The 17,136-nt window shown below is 41.4% G+C and overlaps 1 protein-coding gene across 2 annotated transcripts; it reads left to right on the forward strand.

Moving 5' to 3' along the window:
- The first annotated feature begins 2,636 nt into the window (after positions 1–2,636).
- Positions 2,637–16,649, forward strand: VDAC3 (voltage dependent anion channel 3). Of its 2 annotated transcripts, none has more exons than XM_032143775.2 (10): positions 2,637–2,723; positions 4,636–4,675; positions 5,002–5,070; positions 5,870–5,919; positions 9,474–9,626; positions 10,412–10,464; positions 12,543–12,770; positions 14,064–14,214; positions 15,619–15,676; positions 16,123–16,649. In XM_032143775.2, exons 3-10 carry the CDS (start codon positions 5,004–5,006, stop codon positions 16,212–16,214), a joined length of 852 nt encoding a protein of 283 aa, XP_031999666.1. In that variant the 5' UTR covers positions 2,637–2,723; positions 4,636–4,675; positions 5,002–5,003; the 3' UTR covers positions 16,215–16,649. The 2 variants fall into 2 exon arrangements, with proteins under 2 accessions (XP_031999666.1, XP_058289531.1); XM_058433548.1 differs by having other exon boundaries at positions 15,619–15,680; positions 16,123–16,201.
- The last annotated feature ends 487 nt before the right edge of the window (positions 16,650–17,136 follow it).

A 17,136-nucleotide genomic window follows, 5' to 3' on the forward strand; every position in this document is an offset into this window, starting at 1 on the left:
GCCAGGTAAATTATGCACTGTGGATACATTGTTTGTTTGTTTTTGGAGATGGTGTCTCCCTCTGTTGTCCAGGCCGTAGTGCAGTGCCACAATCACAGCTCACAGCAGCCTTGACCTCCCTGGGCTCAAGTGATCTTCCCACTTCAGCCTCCCAAGTAGCTGGGACTACAGGCACATGCCACCCATGCCTGGCTAATTTTTGTAGAGATGGGGTTCAACATATTGCCTAGGCTTGTCTCAAACTCCTGGGCTCAAGCAATCCACTGCCTCAGTCTTCCAAACTGCTAGGATTACAGGAGTGAGCCATGGCACCCGGCCTGGATACATTATTTGATTTAATATCCACTACAATCCTCTGAGTAGATATTAAGTTAGTTCTGTTTCACAGATGTGAAAACTGAGGCAGGGAGAGGTTAATGCTTGCCTAAGACCACAGAGTTGGCAGAGCTGAGACACAAATTCAGCTCTTTAGACTCCTAAGCTCACTTTATTTCAGCTACTAGGTTATACTACTTTGCTTATGACATTGACCATATTTGGCCCCATTCAGCAGATATTTGTCCAAGTCTTACATTATGAGTCTCTTGGGGACATGTATCTTACTTATCTCCTATTAACTTCAAATACCTTTCACACAGCGGTCAAATCTGATATTTACCTTTTGATTCAAGCAGCAACTTAGTATTGTGTACTGTGGAGCATCACAGACTTTGTGGGGGCCTTTTTGTCTCTTTTATTTCAAAAAAATTTAAAACTCAGTGGAAAATTTCAAGAATAGTGCAATGAACACACATATACGTTCCACCTCAATTAACCAATTGTTAACATTTTATCATATTTGCTTTTTCTTTTTTCTGGACCATTTGAGGGTTAGTTGCAGATACATGATATTTCACTTCTAAATACTTCAGCATGCATCTCCTAAAATCAAGGCCATTTCTGCATAACCAACGTACATCATCCTTAGAATTTTTTTTTTTTTTTTAGACGGAGTCTTGCCCTGTCACCCAGGCTGGAGTGCAATGGCACGATCTTGGCTCACTGCAACGTCCACCTCCTGGGTTCAAGTGATTCTCCTGCTTCAGCCTCCCCAGTAGCTGGGATTACAGGCACCCGCCACCATGCCCAGCTAATTTTCTGTATTTTTACTAGAGACAGAGTTTCACCATGTTGGCCAGGCTGGTCTCGAACTCCTGACCTCAAGTGATCCGCCCAACCTCGGCCTCCCAAAGTGCTAGGATTACAGGCGTAAGCCACCGCGCCCGGGGCCCCCTCAGAAAATTTTACATTGTTGCCATACTAATCTACTCTCCATTCAAAATTTCCCCGATTGTCCCAATAAAGTTCCTCAGTAGCTGGTTTTGTTTGTTTGGTTTTTATTCAGGGTCTAATTTAGGATCACACATTGCTTTTAGTGTCATATCTTTTGCTTCCTTTAACCTAGAGCAGTTCACTAGCCTTTTTCCTAATCTTTCATGAAACTGACATTTTTGAAGACTGGGCAGTTGTCTTGCAGGTCTCTCAGTTTGGATTTGCCTGATTGCTTCGTCCTGAAGAGAGGCAAATTACACACTTTTACAAGAATATCATCTCTGTGTCCCTCTCTGTGCCTCACACCGGGGGCATATGTCAGTCCCTACCATCCCCCGTTTGATCAATCTCTTTGATGTGAAGGTACCCTTTCCTCTTTAGTGAGTAATCTATGGGGGTGATACTTTGAAACCATATGAACATCCTCAACAGTCCATTGATCATTTCGGCCTGAATCAATTATTATTACGGTGGTTCCAAGACGATGATTTCCTATTTCTGTCATCTATTCTACCTTTATTAGTTGGTCTTCTCCTCTACAGAAGAGCTTTTTCTCCTCCACATCCTCTGCCCCTTTGAATTATCGTCTCTCACTACTTGTGGGATCTTGAATCAATCACTTACTCCCTGGGGACCCTATGTATTCTCATCCTTAAGACGAGATGACCTAAGTGTGACACTCTTGAAGTCTGGTCAGTCTGAAATGAAATTTCCATAAGGGGCTGGGCGTGGGCTCGGGCCTGTGATCTCAGCACTCTGGGAGGCGCAGGCGGGCGGATCACTTATGCCGTGGAGTTCGAGACCAGCCTGGGAAACACAGGGAGAGCCCGTCTTCACCTAAATGACCGACCCCAGGTAAAAAAAAATTAAATTAGCCGGGCGTGGTGGTGCGCGCCTGTGGACCCTCCTACTCAGGAGGCTGAGGCAAGAGGACGGCTTGAGCCCAGGAGGTCGAGGCTCCAGTGAGCCAAGATCGCACCACTACACTCCGGCCTGCGGCATGCCTCAAACCTGGGGTCCGGCACCCCGCGGCCTTTTCGCGGCCGCGCCCATGGCAACAGTAACTAGCAACCTCGCGCATTCTCGCGAGAATGAATCCCCTCGAGGGCACAGGTGCGGTCCCCGGCCTCTTGGGTCCCTAGTCAACCCCACTGTGCACACCAAGCCCTCCTGTGCACGCGCGCTGCGAAGCCAGACAGTTGGTGGTGCTGGCTCGGCCCGACTGTTCGTCTCCGCGCCTTGCTCCGAAGCGCGCGACCGTGGCGCAACACGCCGACGCAGAGGCGCTCTCGGGGACGCGCGGCGCGCAGGCGCTGCTGGGGGGGGTGCGAGGCTGCGCAGGCGCGGACGGCGTTGGTTTGAAGACCTTCAGCGTTGCCCTGGCGGAGCGGAGACAGGCCCTCGGGGTGGAGGTGAGGAGAGCTGAGGCCGCGCGGGCTCCAGGCCCGGAGAGCGGTGGGCCGCGGCCGAGCAGAGCGCCAGGCGGGAGACAGGCCTAACGGAGGCTCTGTGGGCAGGGAGCAGGCTACTGGGGCGCGGGGGGCCGGGGCCGCTCGCTCCTGCCGGGACCCGCCCGGGCCACTTCAGGCGATACAGCCGCAGCACGGCGGGGCAAGTGGCCTCCGGGCGCCGGCCGCGACCTGTCCCGCCGGCGTGTGGACAGCACTTTCTTCCCAGGGGTCGGCTAGAAAGGAGATCGGTTCTAGCGAAGTTGGATCCTCGAACCCCACACCCGTCCCCCGTCCGCCCCTGCCCCCTCCTTACGGCCGAGGGAGGGTGCCCTGCGTGCAATTCAAAACGGAGAAGCGAGGAACGAAACGGGCTCTGTACTGGCCGTCAAGTTAGTGGCTTTGTAAAGCAGTAGCACTCGGCTAACGCCTTTCCCCGTCTGCGTCTCCTGCAGCCTCTGTGCAGTGTGCACATCTATGGGCAGGTGCATTCTGTAGAGCTGGTGGAGACGTATGGTTGTAGCTTTACTCTCGAGGAACGTGAAGTTTCTGTTGTTCTCGATTTTTGCTTGATCATACTAGCAGTGCATTTCACATCAGAGTTATAGGCCTGAAAAAGTCAGCTTGAACTAGGCAGAATTGAGGTCAGTTAGTATACTAAACCAGCTATGTGACTTTTGCGTAGTATCTGGTACTGGTTTTGAAAAATAACAAAACAAAATGATGAAATATTGTAAATAGTCCCTAGATGTATATATGGTGCTTCTAAACATTTAAGTGTATCTTTTCTCGGCAGTGTGAAAAACCAGACTGTAAAGCTTTAACATTTCTATTTCATATATACTGCCAGCATTTCTATACTTACCTCCCAAATTACAGACTTCTGGCAAAATTTCAACAAATATCAACATCAGCTGCAATCATAAAGAGTAATATCAAATTGCAATTGGGATAATATAAAAAGCCTAGAATTGATCACTTTAGTACAAGGGATTGAATTGTAAAATAATCGTTCTGTAAGTGAATTATGAAAACTTGTAGCTTAGAGCAAAGTTTTACTATGGAATGAGTCAGTACATTTATACTACCGTTTCCTCTTTAATTTTTTTTCTTTTTAGTTTTTTATACTAGTCTCTTTATATCATAGTGTCTGTCATATTTGACAGGTTTATGTTAAGGAACAAAACTTAAATGCATTCCCATTTAAGTGCATCATATGTATATGTTTGGTATGATGGGGTAGGCAGAAGCTTAGCAGAAGTCTAGATTAAGAGCTGGGCTATATATAAATAAATATGAGCTTAAGTGTGTAGATCATTCAGGCGTAGCAATTGCAAGGGCTAGCTGATACTCTGGATTTTTCTGACATAGAGGCTAATGGCACTGCTAGAGGTGGCTCTGTAATTGGTTAGACATAGCTTTTGAGTCTGCGAGAGGAATACAGAAGAACCTGCTGCAGGAAGATTTCCCATGATACAAAGAGGGCAAAGGAATGAGATAATCAGCAGTGTTGATAGCTCTGAGAATTTGATGTGAGGGTCATATTACCAGTAGCAAAGCTGGGCAAATTTTTAGTAGGCAAGATGAAAAATCAAGGCACCTGAGGTTTTTGAAGGCTTTAACTTCAGAGTTTCACTAACTTTTGGTAAGCAGGTTGCTGCAGGTAGAATCTGTCATATTTCTGGTTAATGGGTAAAATTATAGCACTTTAAGTAGAGCTTTGAGAGAAGATATATTCTAGATGAATACACGTCAATTCGTATGGTAAATTCTTATTTTAAGAACTGAATTTCAGAGGAGAAAAATGTTAACCTTGAGGATTTTGATTGCATCTTTTAACAGTTTCTTTAAAAATTTCCATTGTTGTCTTATACAGGTCTTTGGTTTCATAAAAGCCTGAGGGAGATTTTTGTAAGGTAAATTTTGCATATATTTTTAAAAGAAGTCCAGTTTAACATATAGCATCTTTTTCATCCTGTAAGAACTTACTTTTCTTTGAAATGCAATCAGAAAGATAACCTCTGAATCTCACGGGAAAGCTGTTTTATTCTCAGTATTCTGGAAAGGTCTATTTTTTAAGGAGCAGATTGCTGTCTCATACCTTTGATTGCATTAAAGCATTAATGATACACGGAAGAGAAAACTGTATAACCCTTCTCACAGGATGAAACAGCAGAAGAACTGTGGGTGAATAAATACTAAATGGTAATTTTTATTCCTTTGCCCTGTTTTTCTTTATAAGATATGTGTAACACACCAACTTACTGTGACCTAGGAAAGGCTGCTAAGGATGTCTTCAACAAAGGGTATGGTAAGTATGCTATTGAAACTTTCTAATGTGGGGTAAACGTTAGTGTTGAATGCCTACTGTGTGTAAATACTGTGTTAGTAAAATAAGGGTAAGTCAGCATTATTCCACTTCACAAGATTTAAGGGGATAACTATTAACAGACTATTAGACCTCATTCTGTAGAGGCAGAACCCCTTACAAGCATTAAAAGCAATTATATACATATACAGATGCATATACATGTCCATATTTAATGTTATCTGTAATGTAGAATAATATATATAACATTTATGTCTCTTTGTCTAGCCCTGGGGACAATTAAAGTAGGGGGTAGAAATTTTCCTCCCTCCAAGCAATGGCATTGTTTTTATGAAAGTGACAACATAACTTTTGACTTCTTTGGAGTAATGTATATTCTGATCCTAAATAAACATTTTTTAGGTTTTAAAATTTAACTTAAATTTTTGTGCTGTACATATTTGATTTTTTCTTATTAACTAGTAATGTTAACTGTATATTTTAAGCGATATATACAGCAGCACACTATTTTCAGCAATTTTAATTCTTGGAATAGTGCATATTTCATTTATTTTTTTCTTTAACTTACATTTTAAAAGTATATCTTTGTTGATTTTGAGTGCTTGAAAATTATACTGAATTTATTTGGTTATAATTCAGTTTCTTGAGGAACTCTCACCCAATGAAAATACTATGCATTTTTCATATAGAAGGTACTATAGGCTATTTCATAATTTCTGAGTTGCAAAAACTAGTGAATGTCACATTTTGTACATTACCGTGTTTTTGTGTGTGTGTATAGGCTTTGGCATGGTCAAGATAGACCTGAAAACCAAGTCTTGTAGTGGAGTGGTGAGTATCTAATATATTTTTAATGGATGTAACAATTAACTTAAAGGAATCTGTTTAAAATCATGACAGTCTAGTTACTTGAACCAGCACCATGCCGTCTTCCCCACAGCTTTGTCCTCTCAGATTCTGAACAGCATTCTTGGCCAATTAAACAACCAAGTTGAATTTCTGAAGAGACCTTTTGTGTTTCTCAGAGTATACTACAGCTTTCACTCAGAAGATGTAGAATACATATTTTTTGACCCATGTCATATGTTTATACTTTCATGAATATGTATATGGGCACCAAAAACCTTACTTCCATGGTAATGGGTTCATGGAAATTTTATTACCATTTTACAAAAACAAATTAACTTTACTCTGCCCCTTCATGATTAGTTGAAACAAAATATGTAAATAAAATGTATTTCTGCAGGTATGCATGTACATTATTCTACAGTTTTTAACTGATGTTTATAAAGTATTTTTTTATTGGAAGTAAAGACTACAGTAAAGGCTATGTTGGCATATTTTCAAAGTATCATTAACAGTAGCTTTTGGCTGGGCGTGGTGGCTCACACCTGTAATCCCAGCACTTTGGGAGGCCAAGGTGGGCGGGTCACGAGGTCAGGAGTTCGAGACCAGCCTGGCCAACATAGTGAAACCCCATCTCTACTAAATAGATAAAAATTAGCTGGGTGTGGTGGCACGCGCATAGTCCCAGCTACTCGGGAGGCTGAGGCAGGAGAATCGCTTGAACCTGGGAGGCGGAGGTTGCAGTGAGCCGAGACCAAGCCATTGCACTCCAGCCTGGGTGACAGTGAGACTTTGTCTTAAAAAAAAGGGCCAGGCACGGTGGCTCATGCCTGTGATCCCAGCACTTTGGGAGGCCGAGGCGGGCAGATCACGAGGTCAGGAGATCGAGACCACCCTGGCTAATATGGTGAAACCCCGTCTCTACTAAAAATACAAAAAAATTAGCTGGACTATATGCCTGTAGTCCTGGCTACTCGGGAGGCTGAGGCAGGAGAATGGCATGAACCCAGAAGGCAGAGGTTGCAGTGAGCAGAGATTGCGCCACTGCACTCCATCCAGCCTGGGCAACAGTGCGAGACTCCGTCTCAAAAAAAAAAAAAAAAAATTGCTAAATCTCAGCAAGTAGGTTAAGTTTTAATTCACCTTACTCTGATTTCTCCTCATTGGCTGCATCGTTTTTGGTATTTATCCATTCAAACTCATGCAAATTTTATTTCTGGATGTATAATTAGAAGGACAAAGGCATGTGGAATTCTAATGATACTGTGTATAATCATGGTTTGTGACCATCATTCTTTCCCTGGGTTTCTCTAGAGTAAATAAATAGATATGCACCTCCCTTACTAAGATGGGCACGCTACGTATATAGTTCTGTTAAAATAGAAGAATCATTCTCATTTTGTGTAGGTTCCAGAATTTGCTCATTAGTTTTGTGTTGCAAAAATTATCAACTAAAATTTTATCTCCTTTTCATGCTGCTGTTGTGTGGTAATATTCATTCAGATGGTAAGAAAAAAAAAACTTATTCATATGCTTGTTTTTATGGCTGCTTTTGGTTTCTGGTATTGATTTAGGATAAATTTCAGTCATTGTTCGAAATTTCTTATCTTGTGTCTTGATATTTTTCTCATATGCCATCTACTTAACAGTAACATTTTTGTTTGTTTTGTTGCTTACTAAGCATTTAATGTAGAGCTATATGCATGTTATATGCATGTTATAAATGTGTTTTGCACTTTTTTGACCAAATTATGAAATTAGACACAAACTGAACTGTGAATCGTGAGCCTGGAACTCAACTTAGAACAATTCTAGCCTTTTTTTCTGAGATTTGTACCTGTGGCATTTTAGATTCGTGACAGACCTTCGAACTAAGAACTGATGCTGACAAGGGAGAAATGTAGACTACCCCTCTACCTTAATTCTGTGCGTGAGGTTTTTCTAACACCAAAATTAAGATTTGCATTTGTTATACTTGTCAAATTTGTGAAAAGTAAATGTAAAAAATAAAACACTAGATAGTTGGATCTACTAAAAGAAAAATGATTTGTCGCATTAAAATACTTATGTGAACAGTTAAACATGATTAACATGTTATCATTTTTTTTACTAAGGCCTTCCCCTAAATGTGCAGCATGATACTCTCTTTGAAACCATTCTGTGTGGTGTTGATAAACAGGACATAGCTTCCCAGTTGTCTCATCTGCCTGTAGAACTAGAGTTAGGGGTCAGGGTATTTGTTAAGGAGAAGATTCATGTTGCAGGCAGTGAAAAAGACTGGTCAGGGTTGGCAGCATCTCATTACTGTTGGCAGGATTTCAGAAATGCTCCCTAAAACAGGACCAATCAGAATGTTTTTTCTTGACAGTTCATAGATTGTCAGTGACAGGTGCTGACTGCTTTCCCCAGAAGGAGGTCTATTTCTAATTGCTTATTGTCATATGACTTAAAGGGCACTAACTAGGGCAAAGGATGTATTTTATTTTATTTTATTTTTTTGAGACAGAGTCTCATTCATAGTAACTGTTTGATAGAAAGCACTCTTAAAGGTAGACAGGATAGAAAGAGGGAAAGAAGGATAAATTATAGCATTCTACTTTATTTTGAAAAATGGGTAGTACTTTCAAATACTGAAATTGTCTAAGCAGAAGTTTTGCAGTTTTGCACACAAAAGCATTAAAGTTTTCACAGCAGTGTGACTGTACTTAATGCCACTTCACTGTACGCTTAAAACATTATTAAAATGGTAAAATGTATATTAAATGTATTTACTACAATAAAAAAATACCTATTTTTAAAAGGAAGTAGTAAAGTGTTGACCCTATTAAAAAGGAGGAGGGCAGTATTTTGGGATTTTTAAGAACCTTGAAATTAACTGATAGTTTGAAACATATAGCAGAGAACTGATAATCTTTTTTTAGGTCATGAAAGTAAAATGTTTAAGATACAATATTTTTGGTCTTTTTAGTAAAGGCATTTGTTTTCAGTAAAGATACTTCTTTTTTAAAGGAGAGAAGTTAGGATTCCCATTTAGTAAGAGAGTATATGGAACAAGAAATATCAATAAGAGAAGTAGAATAATGGAAAGATCTGAAACTGGTATTGAGCTGTCTCACTCCGTTGCCCAGGCTAGGGTGAAGTGGCATGATCTCGGCTCACTGCAACCTCTGCCTCCTGGCCTCAGGCTGGGACTACAGTCGCGTGCCATCATGCCCGGCTAATTTTTTGTATTTTTTGTAGAGATGGGGTTTCGCCATGTTGCACAGGCTGGTCTTGAGCTCCTGGACTCAAGGAATCCACTCGCCTTGGCCTCCTAACATGCTGGGATTACAGGCATGAGCCACTGCTCCTGGCGGAACTGGTTAAAATATTTAGGGACTGGAAAAGCAAGGGGAAAGGAGGAAAGAAGTTGCTCTAGAGTAGAACTGTGGCAAACAGTAAATGGTATTGTTTCTGATGCATTGAACACTGCTTTCCAAAGTGAATATTTTCTATTTGATGAGCTAATTTTAAAGTAATTATTTTTTCTTGCTTACCAGGAATTTTCTACTTCTGGTCATGCTTACACTGATACAGGGAAAGCATCAGGCAACCTAGAAACCAAATATAAGGTCTGTAACTATGGACTTACCTTCACCCAAAAATGGAACACAGACAATACTCTAGGGACAGAAATCTCTTGGGAGAATAAGGTAAGAGAAAGCATTAGAAGTTATTCATAGGTTCAATTTATCTTGTAGATTGAATGATGAACATACCCCAAATATAATCAAAAGAGATCTTAAAATCTATCTAGTAGCCATATTTTTTTCTCTGCATGTGGCCTTTTTTGATGTCTTATGTTTCTAGAAAATAAGGCTTTGTTTGTGAGTACTCTAATTATTATATTACATCTTTGTTCTGACTGGTTCTCTGTTACACAGCTGAGCTTCTCCTGGGTAGAACAAACTATTTGCGGAAATTTGGTTTAGTTTTGTAATTGTTGCAAAATTGGCTTGACAGAAAAATTTTTCTAAAATGTTCTCACGTTTTCAAGGAGAAAATCTATTAGATATTTGTCAAGTGCCCACTGTGTACAGGGCACTGTTTTTGATATAGATACCATGTATAGATAATGTACATGCAAAGCTGAGGAAAATGACTTAGCTTGCTTGTTAAATGTCAGGTTATCTCATTACCGCTCTTTCAAGAGAGTATCAAGATGATTTTGTTGTATGGGAATTCTGTTTGGTTTTGAACTGTATTTTATGTAACTTGCTAAAATAGGATTTGCCCCATTTTTTGGTGGGAGAACCATGATGAAGGCTGGGGTGAGGGGACAGGAGGATGGAGAACTCACTTATTACATAATTTAATATTTCGCTTTCTTGAATGACTTTTTTGTTAAAGAACTTAGAGGAAACTTTAGAATTGGTTTCTTGAGTTGGATAAATGATTGAAAATTACTAATTATTTATTTTAAATCTTTGTTTTCCAGTTGGCTGAAGGGTTGAAACTGACTCTTGATACCATATTTGTACCGAACACAGGGTAATTATTCAAATCCCATTTCCTGAAATGTTTTTGGAGCCTGAAAGGGTAGAGAGCTTTAGAATAAGGAGATACAGTGCAAAGTTCAGAGGCAGGAAGAACTTAGAAGGTTGCTATAAGGAATATTGGAGACCTTGTATATGTAGTACAGATAAAGGAAGATCCCTCCCCACCAAGGCAGGATGAACAATTTGAAAACTGAATAGATGAACAGAAATGTATAAATATATTTCAGAGAGACACATAGTAGAAAGACCATAGATGAATCTTAAGCAATTCTGAAGATTGATGGACCTGGTATTCTGCTGAGAAAGTTCATTCCTTTTGGCTGGGCGTGGTGGCTCATGCCTGTAATCCCAGCACTTTCGGAGGCTGAGATAGGTGGATCATGAGGTCAGGAGATTGAGACCATCCTGGCTAATATGGTGAAACCCCGTCTCTACTAAAAAATACAAAAAATTAGCCAGGCGTGGTGGTGGGCGCCTGTAGTCCCAGCTACTCGGGAGGCTGAGGCAGGAGATTGGCATGAACCCAGGAGGCGGAGCTTGCAGTGAGGTGAGATGCACTCCAGGCTGGGCAACAGAGCGAGTCAAACAAAAAAAAAAAAAAAAAGAAAGTTAATTCCTTTTTTTTTTCCCCTCACTCTATCTTATGGTGCTGAAAAGTTAATTTCTTAAGAAGGTGATCTTCTGGCTCTCAGATGCTATAATGATTAGTTCTGCTGCCTACTTGATTTCTTAGCCTCTGTAAATCCCCCAACTTCTTGACCTCGATTTCCTCATGTGAAAAAAAGGGGGATTGTGTCATTTCCTATCTGCTTAATGTGGGTCCATGCTATCTGAAGGACGGAGGTTGCTAGATGAATGCAAAGTGACATTTGTCTCAGCTTTAACAACAGGTATGTTCTTTTTGCCACACACTTCAGTTATCTTTAGGACAAATATTCTTTTCTTTCTTTTTTTTTTTTTTGAGATGGAGTCTTGCTCTGTCGTCCCGGCTGGAGTACAATGGCACTATCTCAGTTCACTGCAACCTCTGCTTCCTGGGTTCAAGCAGTTCTCCTGCCTCAGCCTAGCCTCCCAAATAGCTGGGACTACAGGCATGCACCACCACGCCCAGCTAATTTTTGTATTTTTAGGAGAGACAGAGTTTTACCATGTTGGCCAGGATGGTCTCTGTCTTGACCTCATGTTCCGCCTGGCTCGGCCTCCCAAAGTGCTGGGATTACTGGCGTGAGCCACTGTGCCCGGCCAGGACAAATATTCCTACAAGAGGCTTGATTGAAATAGGGTTATTAAGAACTAATTTCATTTTTTCAGTATTGTCCTTCAAAAAAGCACACTTCTCTCCATAGGTTAATAATGCATATTGGGAGTTAATTCTTTGTGGCATTTGGCATTTGGAAACATTTAAAGAGATTTGGCTTCTTGTACGTCTGTATACATACATACACCTTCAGATTATTAATTTGGCACGGAAATATCTTATTCCTTCTTTTTTTTTTCTTTTGAGACGAGTCTCGCTCTGTCACCAGGCTGGAGTACAGTGGCATGATCTTGGCTCACTGCAACCTCCGCCTCCCAGGTTCAAGTGATTCTCCTGCCTCAGCCTCACGAGTAGCTAGGACTACAGGCGTGTGCCACCACGCCCAGCTAATTTTTGTATTTTTAGTAGAGACGGGGTTTCACCATGTTGGCCAGGATGGTCTCAATCTCCTGACCTCGTCATCCGCCCACCTCGGCCTCCGAAAGTGCTGGGATTACAGGTGTGAGCCACCGCGCCCAGCGTCTTATTCATTCTTATACTTGTTCATGCTTTTATGAAATAAATCATGAAGTATCCTATCATTTGAACTTATAATGAGTAATAGATGATAGTAGTCTATACATGTCTAATCCTAACAAAATTATATTTGTAGAACTAGGTCATTTGAAACGTTTTTACTATATATGTGGCATGTACCAAAATAATATTTACATTGGGAGATGAGAGACAGGATCTTACTCTAAAAATTCCTAGACAGTAGTAAAAACTCACGTTGTTTTCATCATTTGCTTTTGTTTCTTTCTTTGTCGCAGAAAGAAGAGTGGGAAATTGAAGGCCTCCTATAAACGGGATTGTTTTAGTGTTGGCAGTAATGTTGATATAGATTTTTCTGGACCAACCATCTATGGCTGGGCCGTTTTGGCCTTCGAAGGGTGGCTTGCTGGCTATCAGATGAGTTTTGATACAGCCAAATCCAAACTGTCACAGAATAATTTCGCCCTGGGTTACAAGGCTGCAGACTTCCAGCTGCACACACATGTGTGAGTGTTTATAATTTATTCCTTAGTGTCAGTGCAGTTGCTCAAAATATTGTAGCCATTAGCATGCTGAGAAGTGATGGTACTTAGATTTAGCATGCCTTGGTGAATATCCATCTTTGCGGTGCTATCCTCATAGCAAAACCTTGCCAGGAGGCTGGTGCACGTGGTGTGCAGGCTGTGCTGCTGGTGGTCACTGGCCCCTCAGCCTTCACCCCAAACTTTAGGAAGCTCCAGCCTCTGTAGAAGAACCACTGGGATAGAGGGAGCCCAGAGCATGGCTTACCTCATGGTAAGATGACCCTTTGGAGATGTTACTGCTTCCTCTGCTGCCCTCTCATCTTGACAGTATCTGGAAACAGGTCTGTTTGGGTCACCAACAACAACCACCAAATTGATTTGAGCATCCTGGGACATCCTGGTAATTCTGTGGAGGTTTCAGGTATTGGTATTCTCGGTTGGAAACCAGGTACCACTAATGCATTCAGAAGTAACAGGTGCTCTGAAAGAGTCCTGGGATTCAGTTATGTAGGCTGCACCATGTTGGTGGGATGAATTGGAACTTTTACATAGTATTTTATGTTGAGTCTACTGGACACTGCTACTATACCAGGAAGAAAAAGCAAAGGGCAAACTATGTGTTTTTAAACTGTTGCAGATTCCTCTCTGCTAGATGCTCTAATTTACTTATGATGGCTAAAACAAAGGCAAGCAGTGGTATAGACCATTACTGAAATTGATGAAACAGTATTATCAGGAAAACCATGAAAACCCAAGGTCTCACCTCTGGCATGCTTGGAAGCAATAACTAAGGTGGTTTTCTGGAGCAGTGCACCCTAGGTATCGTAGGAGGGTGCTTTCTAACTGTAGGATTGTGTTTTAAAGGAAATCTAGAATTGATTTTATTTCTATACCTCGACCTTTTAATTTTTTTGCAGAATCTTTATTGAACTCTACTTTGAAGTTTCTAAGTTCTAGGAACTTCTCAGAGACCTGTAGATTATACTTACCCGAGGTGTCTGCCTTTGTGCTTAATTGAATTGTCTTAAGAAACTCACATCATGTGGAGGAGCCAAGTAAATGGATCAAGTGTTAACGTTTTAATTAAGCAGTCATTACTGGCATAGCTGGATTTAGTTCCATGTTTTGTTTAGTAGTCGTTTATGCTAGAAATTTGCTGAAATCTATAGTTACAAAATGGGATCCTTGTTTAGATAGTCTTAGAATTTGTTTTCATACCATAATAACAATGGTACAAACTAGATATTTATGACGTTTTCTTATCTATGAAAACAGGAACGATGGCACTGAATTTGGAGGTTCTATCTACCAGAAGGTGAATGAGAAGATTGAAACATCCATAAACCTTGCTTGGACAGCTGGGAGTAACAACACCCGTTTTGGCATTGCTGCTAAGTACAGGCTGGATTGTAGAACTTCTCTCTCTGTAAGAATGTGCTGCCAGATTGGATCTGCTCTTATGTTTGTATCTAAGTTTTCAGTGAATGTTGTGATATGAGCATAGTTTGCTTGTCTTTATTAACTTTAATAAGCCAGCTCATTGTGTAGTGAAAAGAATATAATGTGGCCAGGCTCACGCCTGTAATCCCAGCACTTTGGGAGGCCGAGGTGCATGGATCACCTGAGGTCAGGAGTTCAAGACCAGCCTAGCCAACATGGTGAAACCCTGTCTTTACTAAAAATACAAAAATTAGTTGGGCGTGGTAGGTGACACCTGTAGTCCCAGCTACTAGGGAGGCCGAAGCAGGAGAATTGCTTGAACCCGGCAGATGCAGAGGTTGCAGTGAGCCAAGATCACACCATTGCACTCCAGCTGGGCGACAGAGCTAGAGTCTATCTCAAAAAAAAAAAAAAAAATTATGCTTGAAGTCAGGAAATAGGGGTTCTTCTAGTCCTAGCTCTTCCTGTATATCTGTTGTCTGACTTTGTCAAATCACTTTATCACTTTGGCCTCAGAATTTTCTTATTTGGAAATTCATGGGATTAGATGACTATTTCTGTTGCTATAGTAACTCTTATTAAAAATAACACTGAGCTCTTAAATTTCATGTACTGTGCTAAGGGCTTTATGTATATTATGTCATTTAACCCTCACAACCACTCCATGTGGCGAGTAGTGTTATCCTCATCCCTGTTTTACAGATGAGAAAACTGAGCCTTAGAAAGGTCAGCTAACTTGCCTAAGGTCACATAGTAACTGGCAGAGCCACAATTGAACCTAGGTCTGTTTTTCTGTCACCTGAGTTCATGCTGTAACCACTGTGAGAGATTGTCAGCTGGTATCTCAGAGAATTCAGGGTGTTTGGTTGTGTAGTGTTTAAAAATTTTGCTTGAGGCCTTGAAGCATGCATTCTCAAGGTACGTTCCACTCCTACAAGTCCTACTGACTTCTTAAAAGATCAGTAATTACGGCTGGGCACGGTGGGTCACACCTGTAATCCCAGCACTTTGGGAGGCTGAGGCAGGGGATCACCTGAGGTCAGGAGTTTGAGACCAGCCTGGCCAACATGGTGAAACCCCGTCTCTACTAAAAATACAAAATTAGCCGGGCATGGGGGCACATGCCTGTAATCCCAGCTACTTGGGAGGCTGAGGCAGGAGAATGGCTTGGACCCGGGAAGCGGAGGTTGCAGTGAGCCGAGATCGTGCCATCGCACTCTAGCCTGGTGACAAGAACGAAACTTCATCTCAAAAAAAAAAAAAAAATCAGTAATTCTAGATTGGTCCTAGGGTGCTTTTAGCATTGGAAATATGATGCACAAAGTGATGGTTATATTGGACTGATCTGTAATTCACTGTTTTCTGTTATTATTCTATCTCTTAATCTTAGGCTAAAGTAAATAATGCCAGCCTGATTGGACTGGGTTATACTCAAACCCTTCGACCAGGTAAGTAAAGGAATTAGTAACAGAGGGGTTGAGGTGGAAGGTGATAGAGAAAAAAATGAAAATAACCTGCAGAACAACCTGTAGTCACTGTAAGTTGATTCGGACCATTTTGTAACATTTGGTTGTTCAGACAGAAAACAAAACAGATCAAATACTTTTGCATTAAAAAAGTATGTATTTCTGACTATAATGTGGTCACTTTGGCCTTTGAGTTTGGTTGATCACTCATTGCCCTTAACCCTGAACTTCAGAGAAAGTTTGCCATGATCATGCTTTCCTCATTACACATCAGATGGTTATAAATAACCGATTGAGTAATAGCTGTTTGCTTATAGCTCATATACCCAGCTACAATCCACACCAATGATTCCATCTGTTGTTTCTAGAAAATTCAGATCTAATTGTAATACTTGTTTCAAGTGATTGTGGTGTTTTCTTCTTCCTAGGAGTCAAATTGACTTTATCAGCTTTAATCGATGGGAAGAACTTCAGTGCAGGAGGTCACAAGGTTGGCTTGGGATTTGAACTGGAAGCTTAATGTGGTTTGAGGAAAGCATCAGATTTGTCCCTGGAAGTGAAGAGAAATGAACCCACTATGTTTTGGCCTTAAAATTCTTCTGTGAAATTTCAAAAGTGTGAACTTTTTATTCTTCCAAAGAATTGTAATCCTCCCCACACTGAAGTCTAGGGGTTGCGAATCCCTCCTGAGGGAGACGCTTGAAGGCATGCCTGGAAGTTGTCATGTTTGTGCCACGTTTCAGTTCAGTTCTGAAGTGTTATTAAATGTGTTCCTCAGCGACAGTGTAGTGTCATGTTAGAGGAGACGATCTGACCCACCAGTTCGTACATCACGTCCTGCATGTCCCACACCATTTTTTCATGACCTTGTAATATATTGATCTCTGTGCTATAGTGGAATCTTTGGTTTTGCATCAGAGTAAAATAAAATAAACCCATCACATTTGGAACATAACTGCTCATCTGACTTGCTGGTGGTGGTTTTCTTACCTTTGATGTGATTTGTTTTAAGAAGCACTTTCACAGGCGAGATTTGTGTCTAAAGTGTCAGGGCTGCCGTCTGTCCCTTTCACTTCACTGACCCCTGCTCTTCTCTTGCTCTCACAGGGCAGGCTGAGGAAGGAAGCAGTGAACATGGTTGTGCTGGGGATTGGCACACCTGTTGTGCTTGTGGTGTGATAGGGTCGCATCACCCCGGAAGTTGTGTGCAGCTGCTGAGAAAGTGTGGATGTGAGCAGGTGAAAAGACGGTTGAGGGACGAATGCATTTGGGGAAGCATGGGGAGGAGAGACGGTGGGAGGAGGCCAGAGCTGGGTGGATACTTCTGGGGCTCCTCCTGGGCTTCAGAAACATGATTTTTGATTACTAGTGTAGAAAAATGATAACCAAGGAATGAAGTGCCAGTTTAGAGAAGAAATGAGCAGACTATAATATCCTCAGGG

This window comes from Hylobates moloch, unplaced genomic scaffold (genome assembly GCF_009828535.3).
Source record: "Hylobates moloch isolate HMO894 unplaced genomic scaffold, HMol_V3 SCAFFOLD_22, whole genome shotgun sequence".
Lineage (NCBI taxonomy): Eukaryota > Metazoa > Chordata > Mammalia > Primates > Hylobatidae > Hylobates > Hylobates moloch.

Coding starts and splice junctions, on each gene's coding strand:
- VDAC3 (XM_032143775.2), top strand. CDS start 5,004: ATGTGTAACACACCAACTTACTGTGACCTAGGAAAGGCTGCTAAGGAT. Junction 12,771..14,063: donor TTCCAGCTGCACACACATGT/GTGAGTGTTTAT, acceptor CTATGAAAACAG/GAACGATGGCACTGAATTTG. Junction 14,215..15,618: donor ATTGTAGAACTTCTCTCTCT/GTAAGAATGTGC, acceptor TCTTAATCTTAG/GCTAAAGTAAATAATGCCAG.